The 21158-nt window shown below is 36.6% G+C and overlaps 1 protein-coding gene across 2 annotated transcripts in view; it reads right to left on the bottom strand.

Annotated features, from left to right (window-relative positions):
* The window catches only part of SPATA7 (spermatogenesis associated 7), a 41928-nt gene that overhangs the window by 6346 nt on the left and 14424 nt on the right, over positions 1-21158 (bottom strand). For both annotated transcript variants that reach the window (XM_055715986.1, XM_055715985.1), the window contains exons 5-7: positions 12495-12628; positions 1626-2104; positions 450-516 (exon numbers count right to left, since the gene is read on the bottom strand). In XM_055715986.1, coding sequence (XP_055571961.1) covers positions 450-516; positions 1626-2104; positions 12495-12628 — 680 coding nt within the window. The remainder of the gene's footprint in view (positions 1-449; positions 517-1625; positions 2105-12494; positions 12629-21158) is intronic.

Below are 21158 nucleotides of genomic sequence, written 5' to 3' on the forward strand. Positions count from 1 at the left end.
TTCACCACCCACTGGTCTGAGTGCCTCCTCAGAGCAAGGAACTCCTTAGCTCCAATTCTTCTGTTGAGGGCTTTTTGGAATATGTTATCCAATGTAAAAATGAAGGCAAAAATTCCTTGAAAAAGAGGTACCTTCTTCTGCTGAAAAAAAAATGTACCAATTATCTATGAACTTAACAGATATGTAAGTGATAGTGCACTTGTAAACTGTTGAAAAAAACTAAGATTTTGCAATATCCTAAGATCTCTTCCCATGCCTTAGTGTTTTTTCTTATTGTTTCCACTTGTTCTTCTGAAACTCCCTCTCCTCTACAGGACTAATTCATCTCACGAAAATAAAGAAAATTAAACTTAAATCAGTTGTATACTGCTGTGGCAGAGATCAAGCATATACTCGAAATGATGGTGAAGGGTGTGCAAGAGTACCCAGATGACTGATAGATGTGTTACCTTAAATGTGATCTTCTGCTGTTCAGTCATGACTTTTCTCTCAGATGCTCTGTCTGCAGATCGAAAGCTACAAGATTTAAAGATGTATTAGATTTCCAGGAAAGCTACTTTTAAAATATGCAGAATAAGAACACCAGTGCCACTGTGGAAATTTCCCATCAATCTGAACAGGACCTAGCACTAAAATGTCTCGGACGGTTTAGAAAATATCTGCCAAGCTTCCATTCACATAATAAAACTAAGTTATAGTTCATTTTGAAGGATGATAACAGTCATAAATAGGTGACCCAAGTCCATTATTTGGCTGCAAATTTACAGGGGATAGCTGAATTATCCAAAATAATTGTTCAGAACTGAGAATGGAGATGATCCTATGTACATTAAAAGTGCACCAGGAAAATGTATACCCACAGCCAGAAAAATAGTTGCAACATGGAGCTAAAGCTATCATAATTCCAGTCTTATGAAATTCATACTTTGTTCTAGGACAAAACCAGAATTAGGCATGCAGGCACTGAGGACACAAAAGAGAAAAGATTTTTCTTTATGAGGTAGTATCGGTAAAAACAAAACTAAATCTAAACTTTAATTTGCTAAAAAGGAGTTCAATGCAAGAGAAGGACATTAATTTTGTATAAAATATTTCATATAGGACATGTCTGAAGGCATTTAGATTAAAATGCTAAGAATGCAATGAAGAGCTGCATTCAAGAGTTTAAAAAAAAAAAGGACCTTTGCATGATGTATTAATTAACGAACTGGAAAGTGTGAGACTACAAGGGCAACAGTGAGGAACTACTTGCATGCTTATAGCAGTTACTTCTTTAGAAGACAGAAAGCACAACTATACACCAGAGAGAGAGCAAAGAAAAGAGAGAGGGAATTACTATCCCCGGCAGATGCAAGATCCCACAGTTTGGATTTAGTGGCAGTTTGTATCCAATTTGTATAAATGAAAACAGTTCCTCCGGAGGGAAGACAACAAAATATGCCAGTGAAAAAAGGAAAATCATATTCTGTTCTAGCTTTTGCTAAGGCATATCTAAAATAATTTCAGAATAATTATTCTGGTTTTATGCAAATGTAAATGAGAGCAAAACATGTTGCTTTTGTAAAGATACCGTTATGATAACCTCTAAATTCCACGGTTTCAAAATAATGTTTTAATCTCTGTACCTGATCACATCAGTTTGCGTTTGAGCTTCCACATGCTGCTTACAGTGATTTTTCCTTTTCCTTCGAGCAGGAGTGTAATACCTGTACTCTGACAGGGAAGATTTAGCATCTGATATTAAGGTGCGTGGAGTAAAAGGTTTTCGGCTATCAGTAAAGAATTCAGAGTGCCTGTCTAGAAGATCCCCACCACGTTCTTTGGAGTTGCTTCCTTTGCACCTCTGGGAATGACTAATGCTCACAAAACTATCAGTGGAGCAACTGCATGATAGTCCAGAGCGTTTTCTTGGTGTACTTGACATACTGACACTTGAGTTTGAGTTAGATGCATTAGATTTACTCTGACAATCTTTTCTGGTGTATTTTACTGGACTGGAGTGAACCAAGCCATGCTTGCCGTAAGGAGACAGCACTCTTGATAGGTATTGTGCCTGCTGAGCGCAAGGGAAGGGACTGTCTTTGTCTTCTGCTTCCAAGAAACTCTAGGAAAAAATAAAACAAGATTTCATTGCTTTGCAAGTTACCATCTTTGCTCAAGTTGGTACTCCCAGCTATTATTGTTACCAGCCTGAAGGTATTTTCTATGTAAAAACATTCTATTTTTGTTAAGTCAAACTGGTTTCAGAGCAGTCCCAGTGCTAACAGATCTTAAAACCTAGTCGCTGGAAATAACAGAGTAGTTAGAAAATGGTTTGATTCAATAGCAAAACATTGGTGCTTTGTTACAGAATATTGATGGCTACATCAAAGCAAGAGTTTTAATCATTTTAGTCCAAAGGCTCAATACATTTTTAAAAGTCAAGGAATCATTGCATTGAGGCAATTTATTTTATCTGGGTATGTTCTGTTCATACCACCTGGGCAAGGTAACATAGACATTATCTGTAATTATTCTACTGACTAGTTCACAGTACATATTCTCATCAAGTGTGGAGTTGTGGCCTCTCTCTCCAAATCCTATTAGCTTTAAAGTATATCACACACCAGCTATCTTTAGAAGACGTATATTCTGTAAGGGGCACTGCTCACTGATTCAGCTAGACCAACATGGAAAATACTGTTGTGTGGTTAAAGACACAGAATAAGAAAACTGTAACTAGCTGTTTATTCCATGTGTGACCTTTTTCTTCCTGCAGGTGGGAGATGTATATCTTTGGAAGGGCTGTACAACACAGGATGTTGTGCACCTTGTGTAATGGCACCCTGCTCCACAAGAAATGTCCTAATTGCTATAATAATACAATCAATGTCCTCCAGCAGACAAAGTCAAGTTTCTGTCCTGTTCCCCTTTCGGTTTCTCAACCCAGCAGGTACATAGACAGCTGTGAAACTTTCCCTCTAACACTATAGAAAGCCAACAGTGCAAGTAGTTAGCTCACTACAGTTAAACAGGTCAGATAACAACATGCTGAGTTTATGAACAGATACAGTCGATTGCAGGTGATGGTAGGGAAATGGTGTTACTGCTCCTGCTTCCTAAGTGTTCAACACATTAGAGTTTAAATATGTACCTCAGTTCTCAGAAACAATCAATGTTACTTTAAAAGGATACAGTTAAAAGGCTACTAGTTAAGACAACAAACTAATACAGACAAATCAGTAGTACATGGACTAAAATTAGGATCAGCTAACCCACTCCTCACGGAAAGAAGCACAATGTAAGTCTATTTTGTATGCAGGCTGAAGTCCAAGTGTCAACTTTAGTTAATAAGAAAGCCTAACTGTTGTTTTCAGTAGCCATCTGAAATTTTGAATAGAAACTAGCTGAACAAATCTCATTGATGTGCAGGACAATCAAAACAAAATGGGAAAAACTTACAGCAAAAGCTCATCTATGCATCTCTTCTTTTTCTATTTGAGATCTATAAGGTTATTACTAAATCTTCACAAAGTTAAAAAGTCACTGAAGTGAAGCATTGCAACAAATATTAAGAGTAGTTAATAAGGAGGAAGCCAAGTACACCAGAGACTAGTGATGACCTTGAACACAAATCTATCCTATGGAAGGTGATAGGGAATTTTCCAACAATTTTAGAAGTCTGGGTCTTATGAGATACATAATTTTAATGCCAGGGATAAGAAAACAGTTAATAACAAAAAAATCAGAATTTGAAAACTAAGTCTGTCATTGAGAAAGGTTACAGAATGAATTATTTGGAAAGACCATGCTATTTTTTTCTGCTTTTTGGGGAAAAAAAATAATATCTTAAGGCTTAAAAATTCAATATTATTCCTGAATTGTATTATGACACCATGCCAAAGACAAGTAACACTGAAATGCAACTCTATGAAAGTTACAACTTGAGCTTTTTTTTTTTTTTTTTTTTTGCCAAGTGAGAAAGAACAATTCAATAGACATTTTATTTCTGTCATAGACTTTTGAAAAATTTGCAACTTCAAAGCATAAATACCTGGACAGAGTATATGCACTAGTAAACATGCTTTACAGTGTGTCTGAAAAGTTAGGAAGCATCGTAGCAAGACAGCTATTGTATAACCTTTTCCTTCCTAGGATACAGCCACCCACTGAATATTCTGTCAGTCACTGGAAAGTATGTATGACATTTTACAATTTCCAAGGACAGCCATATTGCAGAATTAGCAGATTAAACCGGAAGCCTAACAGCAAGCAAAATGTTGTATAAACTCATTTCATCCACATGCATAAAACTATGTATGCAATGTTACACTGGACTGTATGATGGAGAAGAGATGACTCACACTGTACGTACTCAAACTACCTAGCGTACAACTCCCAGAGATGGAGCTTGCACCTAGGTCCTGCAACAGCGAGGGAGACAAGCTCAGGATAGCATTATTCTGGAAAATCTCATTGCCATACTCTGCAATCAGTATAATACAAGGCAAAATAACAGCTAAAATGACACCTGAGAAAACCCAAAGCAAAATCAACTGCTAACAAACCCGAATTAATTCAGTTTTAACTAAGTAGCCAGTTACACTCAGGCACTTCATATAGCTCCACATCAACAACAACCAAGTGCTGCAACATTTAAGAGAATGTTGGTGTTTCCTAGGAAGAAAATTCAATTTCTCAGGCCAGTTGAGGACCAGATTTTTAACAAACCTGATGTTTACGTTCAGATAGGCTAACAGAGATTAAATTGTTGATGTACCTCCACCATCTGAACAAAGAACAGGAGGATAAGGAGAGACCTGTACAGGCCATAAAGCTCTGCAGTCAAAAAAGGGAGAAAGGGAAATTGATTTTCATATGTGTTTCATTCATCTCAATTATGTTCCTATCAAACAAATAAAATTATGTAGAAGCCTTACGTTACTGAAGTCACTGAAGGAATAGCTCCCCTATAAAAAGCCTGAGACAGAGTGCATCCAGTGTGATGGGACTGAAACACATGCTGTGATACGTACTTATTTATGACATACAACCCTAACTGCCAGTTGCGAAGATTCACAGATTCACCCAGCAACCCATCCTGATCTTACAATTAATCCACGCGGAAGTTATTTTGAGAGACTAACACCGAAGCACGGATTCAGAGGATTTCCAGTGGCGCTTCATTGCCTGAACACAATATAAACCTGGAGAAAATCCTCAAGAATGCTTCACTTTTTGAAAATAATCAGGTGATTAAAACATTGGATGTGTGATTTTCCCCACCACTGGGGACATTGGACTAAACTCCAACAAAAGTGGCAAAATCAAATGTAAAAGAAAGTACCTGTGGGAATTCTCCAAGATAATCAATACTTGTGAGATTTTTGAAGTCTCCTACTGGGGGAGGTATGGAGGGGGAAAAAACCAACCAAACTTGGAAATCCTTACACATTTGTTGGAAATTCATGACATTGTAACCTACTAATATACAGTACAGGATAGTAATACATTACTAGTTTACTAGTAAAATATAGTATAGTATGTTACCCTGTGTAATTCATAGTATAGCTTGTAAATATACCCTGATTTTTCTATTCTATCATTCAAATCCTAAAACTGGTATTCTTCAAAGTTCTAAACAATGACTCTTACTGTATAAATGCTGCATTTTCTCATAACACTGCTACTGTCACTGCTTTAAATCTACACTATTCCTTTTTTTTCCTTTTCAGAACCCCTTCATATTTTAAATTAAAACTCTAGATGATGAATATATATTTTATGGCATGTAGTAAATGCTATTTAGAGGAATATTAAAGAATGCAGGTAGTTTGTCAGCAAAATTAAGTCACAGATCATACTGCTGTCATACTATATAGTTCCTTCACAATTCCAATATACCCCCATGTCAGTTAGACTTATCTGTGCTACTCCAGTACCCCAAAATGTCCACAGTTGCCAGTGCCTAATGCAAAGAGGTTGTTGTGTTTTTTTCAGTTAGCTGAGCCAAAATAAGCCCTTCTTGATGATGTCTCATGTGAACCAACTTTATTTTACTACTACAGCATAATTAAATGCTGAACTGATAACACACAGTAACAATGCCAAACAAATGCCTGTGCTAGCAAGCAGTATAATAAGGCTTACCAGTGTGATTGTTTGCATGTAAAGCACTTGTAGTGGTAGCTCAGCACTATAGAAAACAGATAAGACTGGAAAGTTTCAGAATCCACCTATATAGATGTTTTGAAAAGCTAATTCCATACCCTTCAGCATGTATCATATCAACAGCTTAATTTTTCTTGTATGCTTTTTACTCTCAGAGACTAGAACAGTTCATGGAGCTGCAATATAGATCGGATTTTAGAAGCATTTTTGAACATATGATGACTGGTGACCTGCAATATACAAAATAATAATAACAAAATATATTAAGTGATATTGGTCAATTACACAACTACACCTCATGAAAGCCACAGGTTCTATTCCTTGGAAGCAGTTGAGCTGATCCTAAACCAAGACAAATGTCCAGGGTAAACATGTCAATATCCTAAATTTAAGCATTTCTTATGTATGAGGAAGCTTACGGCAGTTCTTTTCTTTTCCTCCTCAAATGTATCGTAAGCAGAACAGACCAAGTAGCTAAGGTAGTGACTAGATAGAAAGGCAAACCCAAACTGCATTTCTGTCAGTTTTGAGACATACTCATTCAAGTACTGAGAAAGAAGAATGTCTTTTGAAGCCCTTATCCTGGGGTAAACCTTTACAGCCCAAACAGGTAGGCAGTTCAGCCTCCGGATATACAAAGAAATCAGGAACAAGGAACTATGTTGGTGACTTCAAAAAAATTCTAAGGAGTGTCAGAGAATGGTGTTTGTCTGCAATTTGTCACCAACACCAAGCTTTCAAAAATTATTTGTACACCTGTGTTTGTATAGGCAAGTTAACCATAAGCAAGTATGTTCATTTTTCTTTTCTAATCTGTATCTATAGAAACATCAGATGTTTAGTTGGGGGGGGGGGGCGGGGAGGGGAAAAAGAAGAGAGAAAAACATGCTACAAATATGCAGTAACTCACTGATTTAAAGATACTTTGCTCTGTTCTTCAGATACAATTAAAAACCCAATTATTCCATGGAAGTATCACAGCTTTGGACATTGGCACTATCAAGAACTATAACTAATGTAATTTGGAGTCAAGAATCTTGACACCTACCTTGCTTACCAATCTATGTTCCTATTCTATCCATTCAATCCACTGTAATTTGTTTTGAAAGATAAAAATCTACTCAATCATACATTTCAACAATAATAACCCCTCCAAAAAGTTTTCATAAATTACATTTATGTTTCAATTTTGTTAGTCACAAAGCTGGGGTAAACAGGATATTACTTGCAGCAAGCTTGTATGGAAAGGACCCCTAAATCGCCATAGACTCTGTGGAAAAGAAAGTTCAGTAAAAGCAGATCAAAGCATATTGCTGTCATCTGATGGGCAAGAGAAGTAACAGAGAAAGAATCCAGATTTTTAAGTTACTTTTACTTTCTAAAAGAAGTTTAGTTTCTCAAATCAAAAGCCACCGAGGTATCAGCTGCCTCATAAAAAACAAACTGAAAACAAAGCTTGCCAAATCTATTTTTGCATAAAAGGTCCAAAGGCACCTCTCACTGGGGTCACTAAAGTTACACTAAGATGAATTTAAGTCTTGAAATTAACATATTCTTGTATGAAAAGGTCTTCCAATAGAAAGTTCATCTATCAGCATAAAACGAGATCAGAGACACTTTTTGAACTGCACTGTCAAGATACAGAAGCTGTAATGCTGTAATAAATTAGCATCTGATTCTTTAACTTGAGACAGCCCCATTTATAAGCCACTTCAAAAGCGGGCTGAGCACCTGCTCTCTGCAGTCTGGACAGAGCAAAGGTCTCCTGTAGTACGCAACAAGCTGCCTTTACAAGGGGGTTATGAGTGACTGTATGTCATCTCTTCATGTCAATACACACTTTGGTAATTAGGTAAGAATTCAGAAAGGCAAGAGAGAAAATTCACACATATATGTGAACAAGTAAGACCTGTATAAGTACAATCAGTTTGCATACTGGCATCAATAATAACCTTTTTTCTCATTCAAAACTATGTTCCTGTTACAATTCTTTCCTTTTGTGTGTGTGTGGGGGGGGGAGTGTATTCAATTGTATAATGCATTATGTTCCCACTTTCATCAAATACTGTGATGTTATTAATAAGGGTTATTACTGAACGTGCATATGGAAATGTAGCTTCAAACAACCAGCATGAGAGGTGACTGCCACTATGAAGCCTGAAAGGAAATCTGTACTGAACATTCCCCATGAAAACATCTTTCTTTGATGCTCAGAAGGTTCTTCTGCTTTCTTTAGTCACTTACATCTCTCATTCTGACAGAACTAATTCAAGCACAATACATCTTCTGGCTGTTAATATCGTAATGGTATAATAAATCTTTAAACATAAGCCATTTGAGTAGGCAATTTACACAGCCACATGTGTGCTGCATACAAAATTAACATGGGAGATTAGAAATGGTTCATGGTGTTTCTTAATCTATATTTCATATGCAGAAGCCAATGGTCATAACTGTCATTCCTAAGAAATCAAAAAAAGTCTCAAAAAACAGGCTGAAAGGGATTTTGAAGTATCAAGGCAGTGACAACCATACTTCAAATGGTTAAAACAGAAAACTTACACTCCTACAGAGCAGCCTTCCTCCAAATGATTTTTTGCATGGATTGATTTCTTTAAAAAAATTTGTTAGCAGCCAATAATGCCTATTAATAGGATTATCTGAGCATGGGATATGAAATACCACATCTTGCTCAGATCAGAGATTTTACTCACTGACAGCTCAGTTCAGGTTTTCCTGCTTCAGAGGTAAGTCATCCTGAGCTTAACACAGTTCACCCTGCTGAATCACTCAGATGAACGTTTAAAAACCCAAATCAGCTTTGTATAGAAAAATAAAATTTTAAATCTAGGGATTCCACTAGGATACAGCTTTCCATCTGTGGCAGCAGCTGGAAAGACTACATGGTAGTGCCATTCCATGCACAGGTGTCATGGTATTTTCCAGACTCTGTCAAACAGCCTTTTCTATTGTGAGAAAACTTTAAGAGTAATTCATTAAAGAAGGAGTATAAGTAATTTGTTGACAGATGAATGAGAGGATACCCACAAATATGCTGCTTATCCATCCTCAAGCTTTTCAGTCTAAGTAAGCCTCTAAATATTTGCTTAAAAATTACATATTCACAAAGACACACAAACACAAAACTAGCAGCCCTTTCAGCATCCATCTGTAGTTTATCATCCTATTTTGATTAACCTTCACACATGAAGTCAACCATCATTACTACGCTACATAAAAAAAAGAGGAGCAGAAGAGAAGTCCAGCTGTCCCCAGGACACCTTATGCTTTCCCTGCTCCTCTACTTTACTGTAAGAGATAAAGTACTGTCCTTGAAGTAATTCGGTTGCTAGCGATTCCATCCAAAGTACCTTCTAAAAATAAGCCTGCTCCTTAGCTTCTCTTAGGTCTTCTGCTAAAAGCAGAGAAATGCATGATGCTCCATAAACATCTATCACAGCTTAACCCACGGCTCTACATGGAATATTCTTATCTCTGTGATCAAAATATTATCTGATTAAAATCACAGATTATTTTTAAAAGTCAGTAAATAAATCTAGGTAAGCACAACAGAGATAACTTTCACAGCTCATTACATATCATAACAGATTCTCACATTACAGTAACTTTACATTTATAACTAGATATAACAGAGAAAGAATGTTCTTGTGCATTTAAACCCACATACAAAACAGTCAAAGAGCAGGCCAGTCAGGTTAAAGACCAATTATAGCTATTCAGTATCATTGTCAGCTCAATGACACTAACTAAATCACAGAGGTTTTAAGAAATGCATAACATGCAATATATGTTTTAGAGGAATTATTTTTACTTCTTTTTTGGTTCTACCACGCACAAAGCACAGTTTCAATGGAAAACAGTTTCTGTGCTCTATTGTAGCATTAAATAATAACAAATGCAGCTATGTGAAAAATGAAAATGATGAAATAAAGACACCAGACTTAACAGAATGCATAAAAAGTGAATGCTAATGAATGAAGACTTTTGAAAATAGAAAGTCAGGTGCATACATCAAAGCTGGTTAGCATGTATTTAGCCTATAATCTAGCCAGACATTGACCTTGTCAGAGTTACAAGGGTTATTATATTTTTATATACATATGTATGTATGTTACACTAAATTCATATACAAGAGTCATATTTCATTATGAAAGAAATTATGCATTATGAAAGTAATTGAACTTTTGTACTCTTAATTATAAAAATGGCAAAGCCAGGAGAATTCTACTTGCTTCTTTTTCTTACATTCCTCTAATGTAAGATGCTTACTAAACACAGGACCACATTCTACTCTTGCCATTACCTCCTTGGAAACCTGGAGTACTCCAAGGTTGACTGCTTCAAATCTGTGCTGGATCTTATCCCAACCTAGGAACATCCGAATTCAACAGAACAATTTTTGGAGCAGTCCCACAAATGGAGGATATACAATCAGCTTTTTCCTAATGGCAACAGTGACAGCAATTATTACTGTGTGGCAAAAACCGTCTATAGGTATCCTTAGCACTTGTTTGCCAGCTGTCACCTATTGATATATCCTGATGGCTAAAGAAATACCATTAAAATGGCTAACATCCTCACAATGCATTAGAGGACATCTAATTGTTGAAACAGAAGAATTCTCTGCTGTTGTATAAAGAAGCATAGGAAATCAAAGTATATTCTGGCAAACTATGTAAAGTTTAAATAGGGCTTCATTTTTAGCACAAAAATATGACAGCCCAATTACTTCCACTGCCTATGCTTGTGCCAAAAGGCTCACTTACAGGTTTTCACTTTATACTGACTCACTGCTGCTCTTTGTTTATACTATACTGAACTGTATTTTGTAGGTCCACCAATCAATGATTTGATTAACAAAGTGCCAGATAGTATTTTAGTGAAGATTATTCTTTGTGTTTGTAAAGTAAAAAAAAAACCCAAGACAAAAAAAGTGTTGTATCCAAAAATCACTTTTTACGTTTGGTTAAACGTTGATTTGGCCAGTCTCCCAACACTTTCTAAAACATACTTTTCAGTTGATAACTTGAAATTCAGACTTGGACGGATTGTTGAATTATACCCAGAGGCTATCCAACATAAGGACAGCTGCAGTTTCTGTACAGAATACACTTTCAAGAGAAATGGTGGGAAGGCACCTGTAAGTAAGTAGGTAAAACTGGGATAGATATTATTTCAGAAAGATTTTGTTTTGCAAAAGATTAAAACAAAGGAAAAAAGTAACAGACTGTTATAATGCTACATTAAAGATCACAGGTGCATCCTTTAATTTTAAAATTGAGAATTTATGCAGTAATTGGAGATGCATTTTAAGCACAATTTACTTGATTTTGCAATCATATAATTTAAGGAACTTCTCCTGCCCCCGGTCTGCTGAAAAATAAAGATGGAAGGACAAAAATGGTATTAATAAAAAATAAAACTTGGATTTAAAATATGACATTTCCTCCCTTTTCTTATGCATGCCTGTGCTTTCTTCTGTAACTAAGAGACATGGACTGAATTCAAAGCATTATTTCTCTGCATTGCAATAAGGTCACTCCTGCCTGCCTGCTGCAAAAAACAGTGACACAGAAAGAAACTAATTGTAAATTTTCTGTACTATTTGGAAATGTTCTCCATCTCTACGGATATTTAAACAACATATGAAGCATTTGCTGTTAAAATCAGAACTAAAACATCACTCTGTTTTAAGTTGCAATTGCTCCTTTACAGTGACAAACATGAGACTAATTTAGTAAGGCTAATTATTAATTTATTTATTATTTGGAAATATACACCACATATCTGGATGAAATGCTGGACAATATAAGTGAACCTATGTATAAAGACAGAAAAGTACTTATTTTGATGGCTTTAGTACTATTTTCAGTTTCAGTAACTACAATTCACGCATGTAGTATACTGTTAGATATGAAATGTATTTCCAAAATAGGACTTTGGATACAGAGAAAAAAAAAAAGACTCTTGAATCTTCTGCTAGAAAGGTTAGCGGTAACTAGAATTCTGCCTTCGAAAATGACAGAAAGCTCTGGAGTGACAAGAGAGGACATGGGAATATCAGCTAAAATGAAAGCAAGAGAACTCAAGGGTAACTAAACTGGAATTTAGCACAAGCACTCTTCATCCAGATACCTACCACCTTTGTCAGAAGGCCAAGACGTGCATTTGGTATTGGGCACATGCCAGGAAGACCCTTATCTATTTTCTGCTGCTTGAAATACACCAGTCCTCCTTTCAGAGCTGCTGCACAGCAGTGACCATTTGTTATTATGGGAGGCAAGTAGACTATGATATCTACTAAATAAAATTAAAGTATCTACCTTTCCAAAAGAGGATGGCAGCAGCCTTCCACTCTCTCTCGAGCTGGATCGGGAGGCAGTTTTGCCCACACTCATTTCCTCTTCACATCTGGCTATCTTCTTTTTCAGTTTCTCTCTTCTTCGCTGGTCAGCAACTTAGGAAAGAGATAAAAGCTTGTCAGATCAAAACTGGAATATTACTATATTACCTTTTTTTTGTTCTAAGTGATTGGATGACAAGGTAGGGGTTTCCAATTGCTCAGCAAAGTCAGACTATTGATATATGTTCCACTTGGAACACACGGCAATTATAAAAAATTACCTCTATTCTTAGAAGAAAAATACTAAGAGTATGCTAGTAGCTGAAGCTGTCTTAGCTGAAGCGATACCTTAAGCTTCCCTGAAGTATTCTCATCTCACAACTAATACACCATTATGCAGGAATTCCAAGATCAGTATTGCTAACAAAGCACTCTGCTTTACACTAACCTTTACAGATAGAACTCATTTGACTGTACTCTCATCCACTATTTCAGAAAAAAAAATTATTTTAACGTTAGTAAATTTTACATATAAAAAAAATATCCATGCTCACACCATGGAAAGATAGCGAGTAGTCTCCCAAGTACAGAAATCCATGCAAAACAAGCAAGCTCCTGTCAAGAACATAAAAAATGAAGGGAAACGCTGTGAAAGGGCCACTGTCAGATCAGTAGGGGAAATCATTATCAATCCACATTGGTCTGCAGTCTAAGAACTTGTTCACAGTGTCCATGCAGCACAGAAGGTGAGTTAAGTATCTGTACCATTAGACAGAGAGGAGTGCAAAAGATGAGTAAATTTTCTGTTTTCAAGTTTGCTATCTGGTCACCTACATCTGATATTTTCATAATACAGTCCAACGTTTTTGTGTACTGTAAGCACCCAGGAGCCACAGAAGAAGTTCACAAAGTTGAAAAATCCAAGCAAGGCTGATGAAAAACATTAATGATTTCATTTACAAATGGGAAAGAAGAGGGTTTATATAAGCAAGCACACTTCTGGAATCTGTATACACAATGAAACCTGTCTTAATTTGACTAGACTTCTCATTCACTTAACACAGAACCAAGTGTATGAATGGTTTGTTTGATACAGTCACAGAGACAGAAAGGACTATGAGGATCTCTTTTTGGTTTCATAATGTATTTATACCATACTCTCATAGACCCCAATCTTCACACACACGACTATGCTTAACATATGGAAATGTAAATAACTTTGTGGATTGGTGTGGTACATTCTTCTAGACAGCTGAGAATTACAGCAATCTGAGGGCATTTAATCAACCCTCAGAATACATTCATCTGTGTACATTAACCCTACAGACATGTTAACCTCTAAGAATTAAGTACATTATCCATTTTATTAAACTAAATTATTTTTAAATATCCTTTTTAATTAAATTATCCTTTTAAATTATTTATCATATTTAATTAAATATCCTTTTTAGACTAAAAAAGATTATTTTAGATGCAAAATCCTTGCTTTTGTTTCTCAGGGAAATCCCTCTTTCTCTTTCTTTCAGTTCTTACAATTGATACATAAAGTACAAAGTAATTTATTTTATGGCTGCTGATTAATTCAACATATTCCATTTGAATACTTACAATATAAAGTTGCTTTTACTACTGGAAAAACATTAGCTGAAGTTAAGATACGCTAAATTCTACAAGTCTGAATTTAAAATACGCCTTGTATCAGCAGGAAAAAATAAACTGTACCATTAAATAAGTAAAACTCAATATTTTTCTTCCTACACTAAATTATTATCATGTAGCTATTCGAAAATACTATTATTTCTAATTGTGTTTGTCTTAAAAGTTACAGATGAGCACTCAAAAATTAGCTACATTTAGAAGTTTTATATGTTTGAGATAAATAATTGTTCACAGTGGACCAACAGAGTGTGTCTGTGTGCGCGCATGCACGGAAGCTGTAAAAACTCAAGTCTTGCCTACTGCTCAGGTAAAATGGTGATGGCTGAAATGAGTGTTGAATAAATACCTAGGGAAACAATGAATGAATGAGAACTCTACAAAACGAACATGCAAATTATACAGAAGTATGTGTGTCTCATTTTGTAAGTGCAAGTAGATGCCCGAAACAGAAATTTCCCTACACTCAAGTGCTTAGGTGGAAAGTGGGTTTGTCTAAGACAAGACAGGCTTAATCACTGCATGTTCTACCTGCATCTCATGGCTTAACAGGAGTTTCTGAGCAAAGTGCAAAGCAGTGTGAATATTATTGCAAAACTGAGTTCTCATGTTATCCTTATTCCGCTCTTCACAGGACAAAGTCTGAGATTTAACATACATGGACAGACTCTGCCTTCACTACTGGCGCTCAAAGCCATAAAAGCTAACTACTGTAAACCTCCTCCAGGACTGTGTGCTACAACTTCTCAGCCAAAGCACGGCTTGTGCCCATAAGTACAGAAAAAAATGAAAGAACAGTAAGTATGCCAGCTAAGGCTATCTTTGGATGTCAGAATGACCCATTGGGACTACTGTCACCTGCACGGGAAATAGAAAGTCTTTGCCTCACACCAGTCATACAGTAAGCTTAGCTCAGCTAATCCATTAAGTGCATTCCAAAAGCTATCAAGTCAGTCACGCGTACTGAAAGGCAGAGCAGACACACACAAAACAGAATGGCAGAAAAACCCAGCAGTGTACCCGTCTTGTTGCCAAATTTGGGAATTTTCTGGCTAGATTGGCTGTAAAAGCTAGGAACCGTGAAACCAGCAAAGCAGGAGAGAAAGAAATCCTTCTGGAAAACAGCTAGTGTAGGTGTAAACAGACAGCTAGATGTAAGTTAGGGTAGCCCTGAGGCAGACAGCAAGTAACACAGACAAGGGTACCGGCAGACACACAGAAACACGCATGCTGCCTGCCTCCCCTTACTTCACATGTCCTTTCCCTAAGCAGGGACTGGAGAATCCAGTCTTTCCGTTTGACTTTAGCCAGACCCAAAGGCGCTAACTACAATATTACAACTGATGGGAGCTGAAGATACCTGAGGCTGCCATACATAACCACTCATCCTGCAGCTGTGAATATATTAAACACGGAAAAAATGAGACCAGCACTCAGGAAGAAACATGCAGCTTTAAAAGGTAGATTTATCTGTTAATTGAAAAGGCTGCACTGTTTAAGGTATCTTTTGCTTTAAATCAATCACAGATACAGCTTCTTTAGTTTTCAGTGAGGTTAATAAACTAAATTTGACAAGACTGCCTTTGGCATACTGCATAGACTAGTAGGAAGTAAACATCAACTGCATTTGTTAACACTTAAAAATTTTACTACAACTCGCTTTTACTGTACATTGGCTCCAGAAGCATATCACACTCCTAGAGTTAAATACGGGACAAGTAAGTATCTTGTGACAAATAAAAGGAAAAAGAAAACCACTTATTTTCTTTCATATCTTTAAAAAGGGAAAACTAAATGTTTAGGAATAAAAAAATACATTCCATAGATCCAAATAACATGAGTCCCTTTGAAAGCGTTATTGCAGACTTTGAGATCAATCATATCTCATTAACTGCTGTGCTCAAAACCACCACAAATATTTATGGTAAAGAGAAAATGTACTAGAATATAAACAAAGTGGGTATTTTTGCATATCAGATAAATTCAGAGTCTACAAAACTAAATTCCAAAACTTACTGCACCTACCCCATGAATCTCTTCTCTTAATTCTGTTGCCAATGACAGGAAGCATAAGAAAGACTATAAATTTTAGAAATCAAACTGTAGCATTTTTCATAAAAAGCTACCTATAAAACACTGATCAATCTTGTTAGATGTAACACTTTTGCCTAAACAAAAACCCTTTTTGCAAGGAGTACACCACACTTCCAAAGCAGAGATCACATTGTTATATTCCCCTATGAGAATACTCTCTGCAGGCTCAATTCTGTTTTGTTGAAGCCTATCTAGGACTTTTAAGGACAGTACAATTTGGAAAGTCAGTGGTCGTCCTTTGCTCTGAATCTCCAATCTCTAAATTTATCATATGTCATATCACAGTACAATTAGCATTTAACCTTCAAGTTATCTAATTTTTGATGTAAATAATCCATGGCAGACAATGAAATATTAAGCTAGATTTAAATTGAGTTCAGCTTGCAGAACTATGTATCTCAACAGAATTGTCCAATACTGAGCATTTCTCCACTGTGCTTTTGTATCAGCTACTTTTGTAGGAACACACTTCTGGTTATTATTTCCCTTATGAATTCTCTTAGACAAACAATGTAAACATCAGCCTCACTTCTGCTGAGCTTGAAGTGCCTGCAGTGACCATAATGGAAGTGTTCAGCATATCAGCTGGTGACATGACTTCTGCAAGCAAGCTCTTCCTTTGTAAGAATTTTTAGTATCAGCTTCCTAGCTCTACAGAAATTCCCAGTACACCATGATTTAAGAACCTGAGGTGAGATCTCATCAAATGCAAATTGAATTTTGCCATTAGGTATGGAGTTTGAGTTTCTCATAACTCTAAATTTTTTAACACAGAAATTTTAATTTTCATAAATCTAAGAGAAGGTTCTGCAGTCCTTCACATCCACTACCAACAGCACCGTTTCACCAAATACGGGAGGAATCACCATTAAAAAAGGTAACAAAGGACTTAAGGGCTTGATACTGCCTTGCTTCCATCCAATAGAAAGTAATGTCTGTATCAGAGTATGTACTGCAGAAACGTGACACCACTTGGCAAAGCTACTAATGATTAAGTTTGGCCATCGCCAAAGCATGGAAATAAAGCGTAACAGTGAGATGTGAATCCTTCAGGGGAATTTCAGGAGAGGCTAGAAGGACAGGATTATTCCAAATCAAATCCACTTCTGATCCTTGTAGGGGTTCCCCATCCTACAGACATGTCATAGATACTTCTGTCAGCTGTATGAAGAATACAGTAGCCTGTGCACAGCCTTCTACATGGAAATTGTGAACGGCTGCACCAATGCTGAAGAAAACTCCTGAGCCTGCTCAGGTAAACCTCCACTCATGTACCCTTGGGAGGTCCACCTGGCTTCTAGGTGGGCTTGGACAGTTGGTTTTGTCTCAGGGTACCACTGGGGCAGCCCCCAAGGACAATGTAGACATACTGTACTGAACTAATACTGACAGTAAGTGGAAAGCATACTTTTATTCCTGTTCTCTGGTATGCTATAGCTATTTTGTAATCCTCAGTAATAGTGGAAAACGGTACCAACCCAACAATTTCCCCAGTGGGCAGATGGTGAAGCTAGGTAAATTCAATCAAAAAACAGGGACATATTTTCAATAACAACAGTAATTTACTACTGAAACAACTACAAAAGCAAACTTTCTTTTCTCTATTTCTTGATCTTTACAGGCCAAGACTGCAGGCCCCTTTTGTTTACGTGCTTTATTTACCATATTCAGTACGGTTGTTGAATTCCATATTAGCACAACTGGATGAGATTTTTGGTCTGCTTAACTCATGTCAGACTAGATGAACTAATGTCTTTTTGCAACTACAAACTGTGAAAAATGTATTTCTGATGTACTGAAGACATACCTAAAATTAATTACCTCAAAAAAAAGAGAAAGAAAACCTTTCTGCAGAAAAACTTTGAAGTAAATAAGTACTGCAAAAAGTAAAATTACTACAGTTAAAAGTACAGACTCATGAAGATTTTTTTTTATACAGTGTGCCTTCCTGCTCTCTTGATAAATACACTAGAGATATTTCCAAAGACATACTTGGAACTCTGAAAACATACATATTAGAATTATCTGAGTGTTTGACTCTGAAGAACTTATTTTAGTTGCTTATAACGTTCATTTTCAGAAGTGCATCTGTAAAGACCGGACTCAACAGAAAAGTTAAGAATCAAAGATCGGGAGATTTTGTGAAAGCTTCTGGTAAAACAGCAGCAACAACAAAATATACAGGACAGCTTTTCATAGCATAAAGCATAGATGGATATAATGTAAAAATACGATCACATGAAAAACTAAAATTTAAATTCAGAATTATGTAAGAATATATATTTCCTGGTATTTCTACTTGAACCTAACCCCCAAAAAAGTAGAAAAACCACCTTACTGATCAGTCTGAATTGTCTCTCCCCATCTCTCACCTCCACCCAAGTATTCAAGTTCCATTCAGGCTAAAATAGATTTCTGCTGCGTAACTTCTCAGAATACTCTTTCTCCCCGTGTCCCCTTCTTCTTCCTCCCTGCCCTGCCTTGGTATCAGAGAGAGCTGCATTCCCAAGCACACTAATCACTGGGTTCAGGCTGTACTATCAATATGCCCTGTGGAAAAACCTCTAAACATATGGGTTAGTACTGTTAGAAACCAGGCATGTGTAGCAGCAGCTGTCTTACTTGGCATAGCTTTTGTCAAGTTTTCTGGCACAGGTTCCACAACCACGGACCTCTAATGGCCACTGGTATCAATCAACATGCTTGGACTAATTCTGAACATAGAAGTTTCACATTTCAAGAAGTTTCACATTTTAACAACTATTTTAAGTCAATAAGGCTGATCTAATACACAAGAACATGCTCACTGCTAGCCCAGTGGCATGGCACCTTGCCTACTTTGCTGCCAGCTAAGATACCAGGAAAAGAACAGTGGAACCTAAATCCCCTTTAAGGACAGAACACACTCAGTTGGCCAGGGAGAATGCCAACTTCAGTATCATGTTTAATTCTTAAACACTAATGACTGATTCGTGGCAACAACCCCAAAGGGAAATACCTGCTATTTTAGCAGTTCATGAGGCACATTTTCAGGCGATGTTTTTTAACACTATCTGCAGGAATTCTGTTTTGTAACTCTATGCTATTAATAAATCTTTGCATTTCAAACTGAAAATTTACCACCCTTCCCAAATTTCTTTTGAAATAGACTGGGAACAGAAACCTTCTTTGTGATGCAATGAGTAAGATGACAAGGAATACAAAAAGAAAAGAGTAATAATATGCTTTAGTTGAGACAATGAAAGGCACTGGGAGGGTAAAGCTGTAAACCCCTCGACCTCAGTGATGCTATGGAGATTCTGCCAATATTCAGTCATATTGATGTTGCAATTCTGCCTGGATAAATTATGTGTCCTATCTCCAGCAAGAAAAAAGAAATTGGTTTGAAAATATTCTAAAAATCCTTTCCCCTTACCTTCTTCCTCAGTACATTTTCAATACTCTTACTGCCTGAGCTACTGGCTGTCATCTCCACATAATCCACATAAAAGACAGAGGAAGAAAAACTATTCTATGGTCAACTGCTAGAGACACTACAAATGGTATCTGGCACTGAGCTGAACACCTGAACATGTAACAAACACTTAGTTGCCCTATTATTACAGTACAAAAATCTGTAGTTCTTGATGAACAATGCACAGAACAGTAGGAAAAAGCCCCAACCACGCTAATTTTAGGTATGAAATAAACCCAAATAATTTTCAATTTCATTCTAAACACCTAGAGTTTGTAAGAATAGTGCCAATACTGGGCAAAGGATGCCTCAGTAGTCTTAACCTTAAATACCTCGAAGGCAGAGACACTAATAATGAAGAATCTGAAAGTAGGTGTACCCCATGCAATTATCCCTTTGCTAACTCTGCACAAACTTCAGCCTGTGTGAGAGTTTCTTACGCGTTTATAAAGTGATCTCAGTCAGGTGACAAAACATGAAAAAAAACCAAGTCAGAAAAAAGTATCAATTACATGTACACATTGAGCATTGATATTAATCTTCAAAGATTTCTATTAAGAAAAGACAATCTTATATACCTGGTACAAACACATACATGAAAAATCTGGACCTATTGCAGTTGACACATTTTTGAAACTGGTCATCATGAAACAACAATTTCAACTATTGTTGAAATTGCACATATATGTGCAATATATGCACACTAAGGCATCTAAACCCCTTATATCCCACCACCCAAAATCTGCCTTTTAAAATTGGAACTATCAGGATAAATGCTTTCAAGCAAATTCAGTTCTAATCCTGACAGTGTTTGAATTGGACATCTGGAAAAAATCTTTGAGCTATACAGATACTGTGACACTGGAACAGGTTACTCAGGTTGCAGAATTTCCATCCCTGGAGGTTTCCAAGACTTGGCTGACTGATCTAGTGTTGGCAGAAGTCCTATCTTGAACAGGAAGCTCAAGGAGGACTAAATGACCTACGAAGGTCCCTTACAAATAACATTTCTGTGATTCGGTGAAAGCAGGTATATGACAGAAGTTGAGCTTCCAAATTATTAGAAGAAATGACAGTGCACACAGATTGAGCTGTTGAAGACAAATCACTAGACAGGAAATCCATGAACCAGTGTCTCTCACCTCTATCAGGTAGAAACAGCTTTTTCTGAAATGGTAAACAGAACGAGCAAACAAGCTATATAACTTTTAGCTGTGTGTCTGGAGCAAGTGCTGAACTCCAATGAAATCAGATGTTGAGACATTTCTCTTGCTCTTGCAGAAAAAAAAAGGGAATCTCCTACTGCAAGAAAAGTAAGTTTGCAGCATTTTATGCAGACCATTTAATATTAAAATGTAATGAGAACATTTTTCAGCATTGCAAAGTAAAAACTCTACATTGAGGAATACTGTAATAAAAAGATACTGTTTATATAAGTTT

Source organism: Falco cherrug, chromosome 7 (assembly GCF_023634085.1).
Source record: "Falco cherrug isolate bFalChe1 chromosome 7, bFalChe1.pri, whole genome shotgun sequence".
In the NCBI taxonomy this organism is placed as follows: Eukaryota; Metazoa; Chordata; class Aves; order Falconiformes; family Falconidae; genus Falco; species Falco cherrug.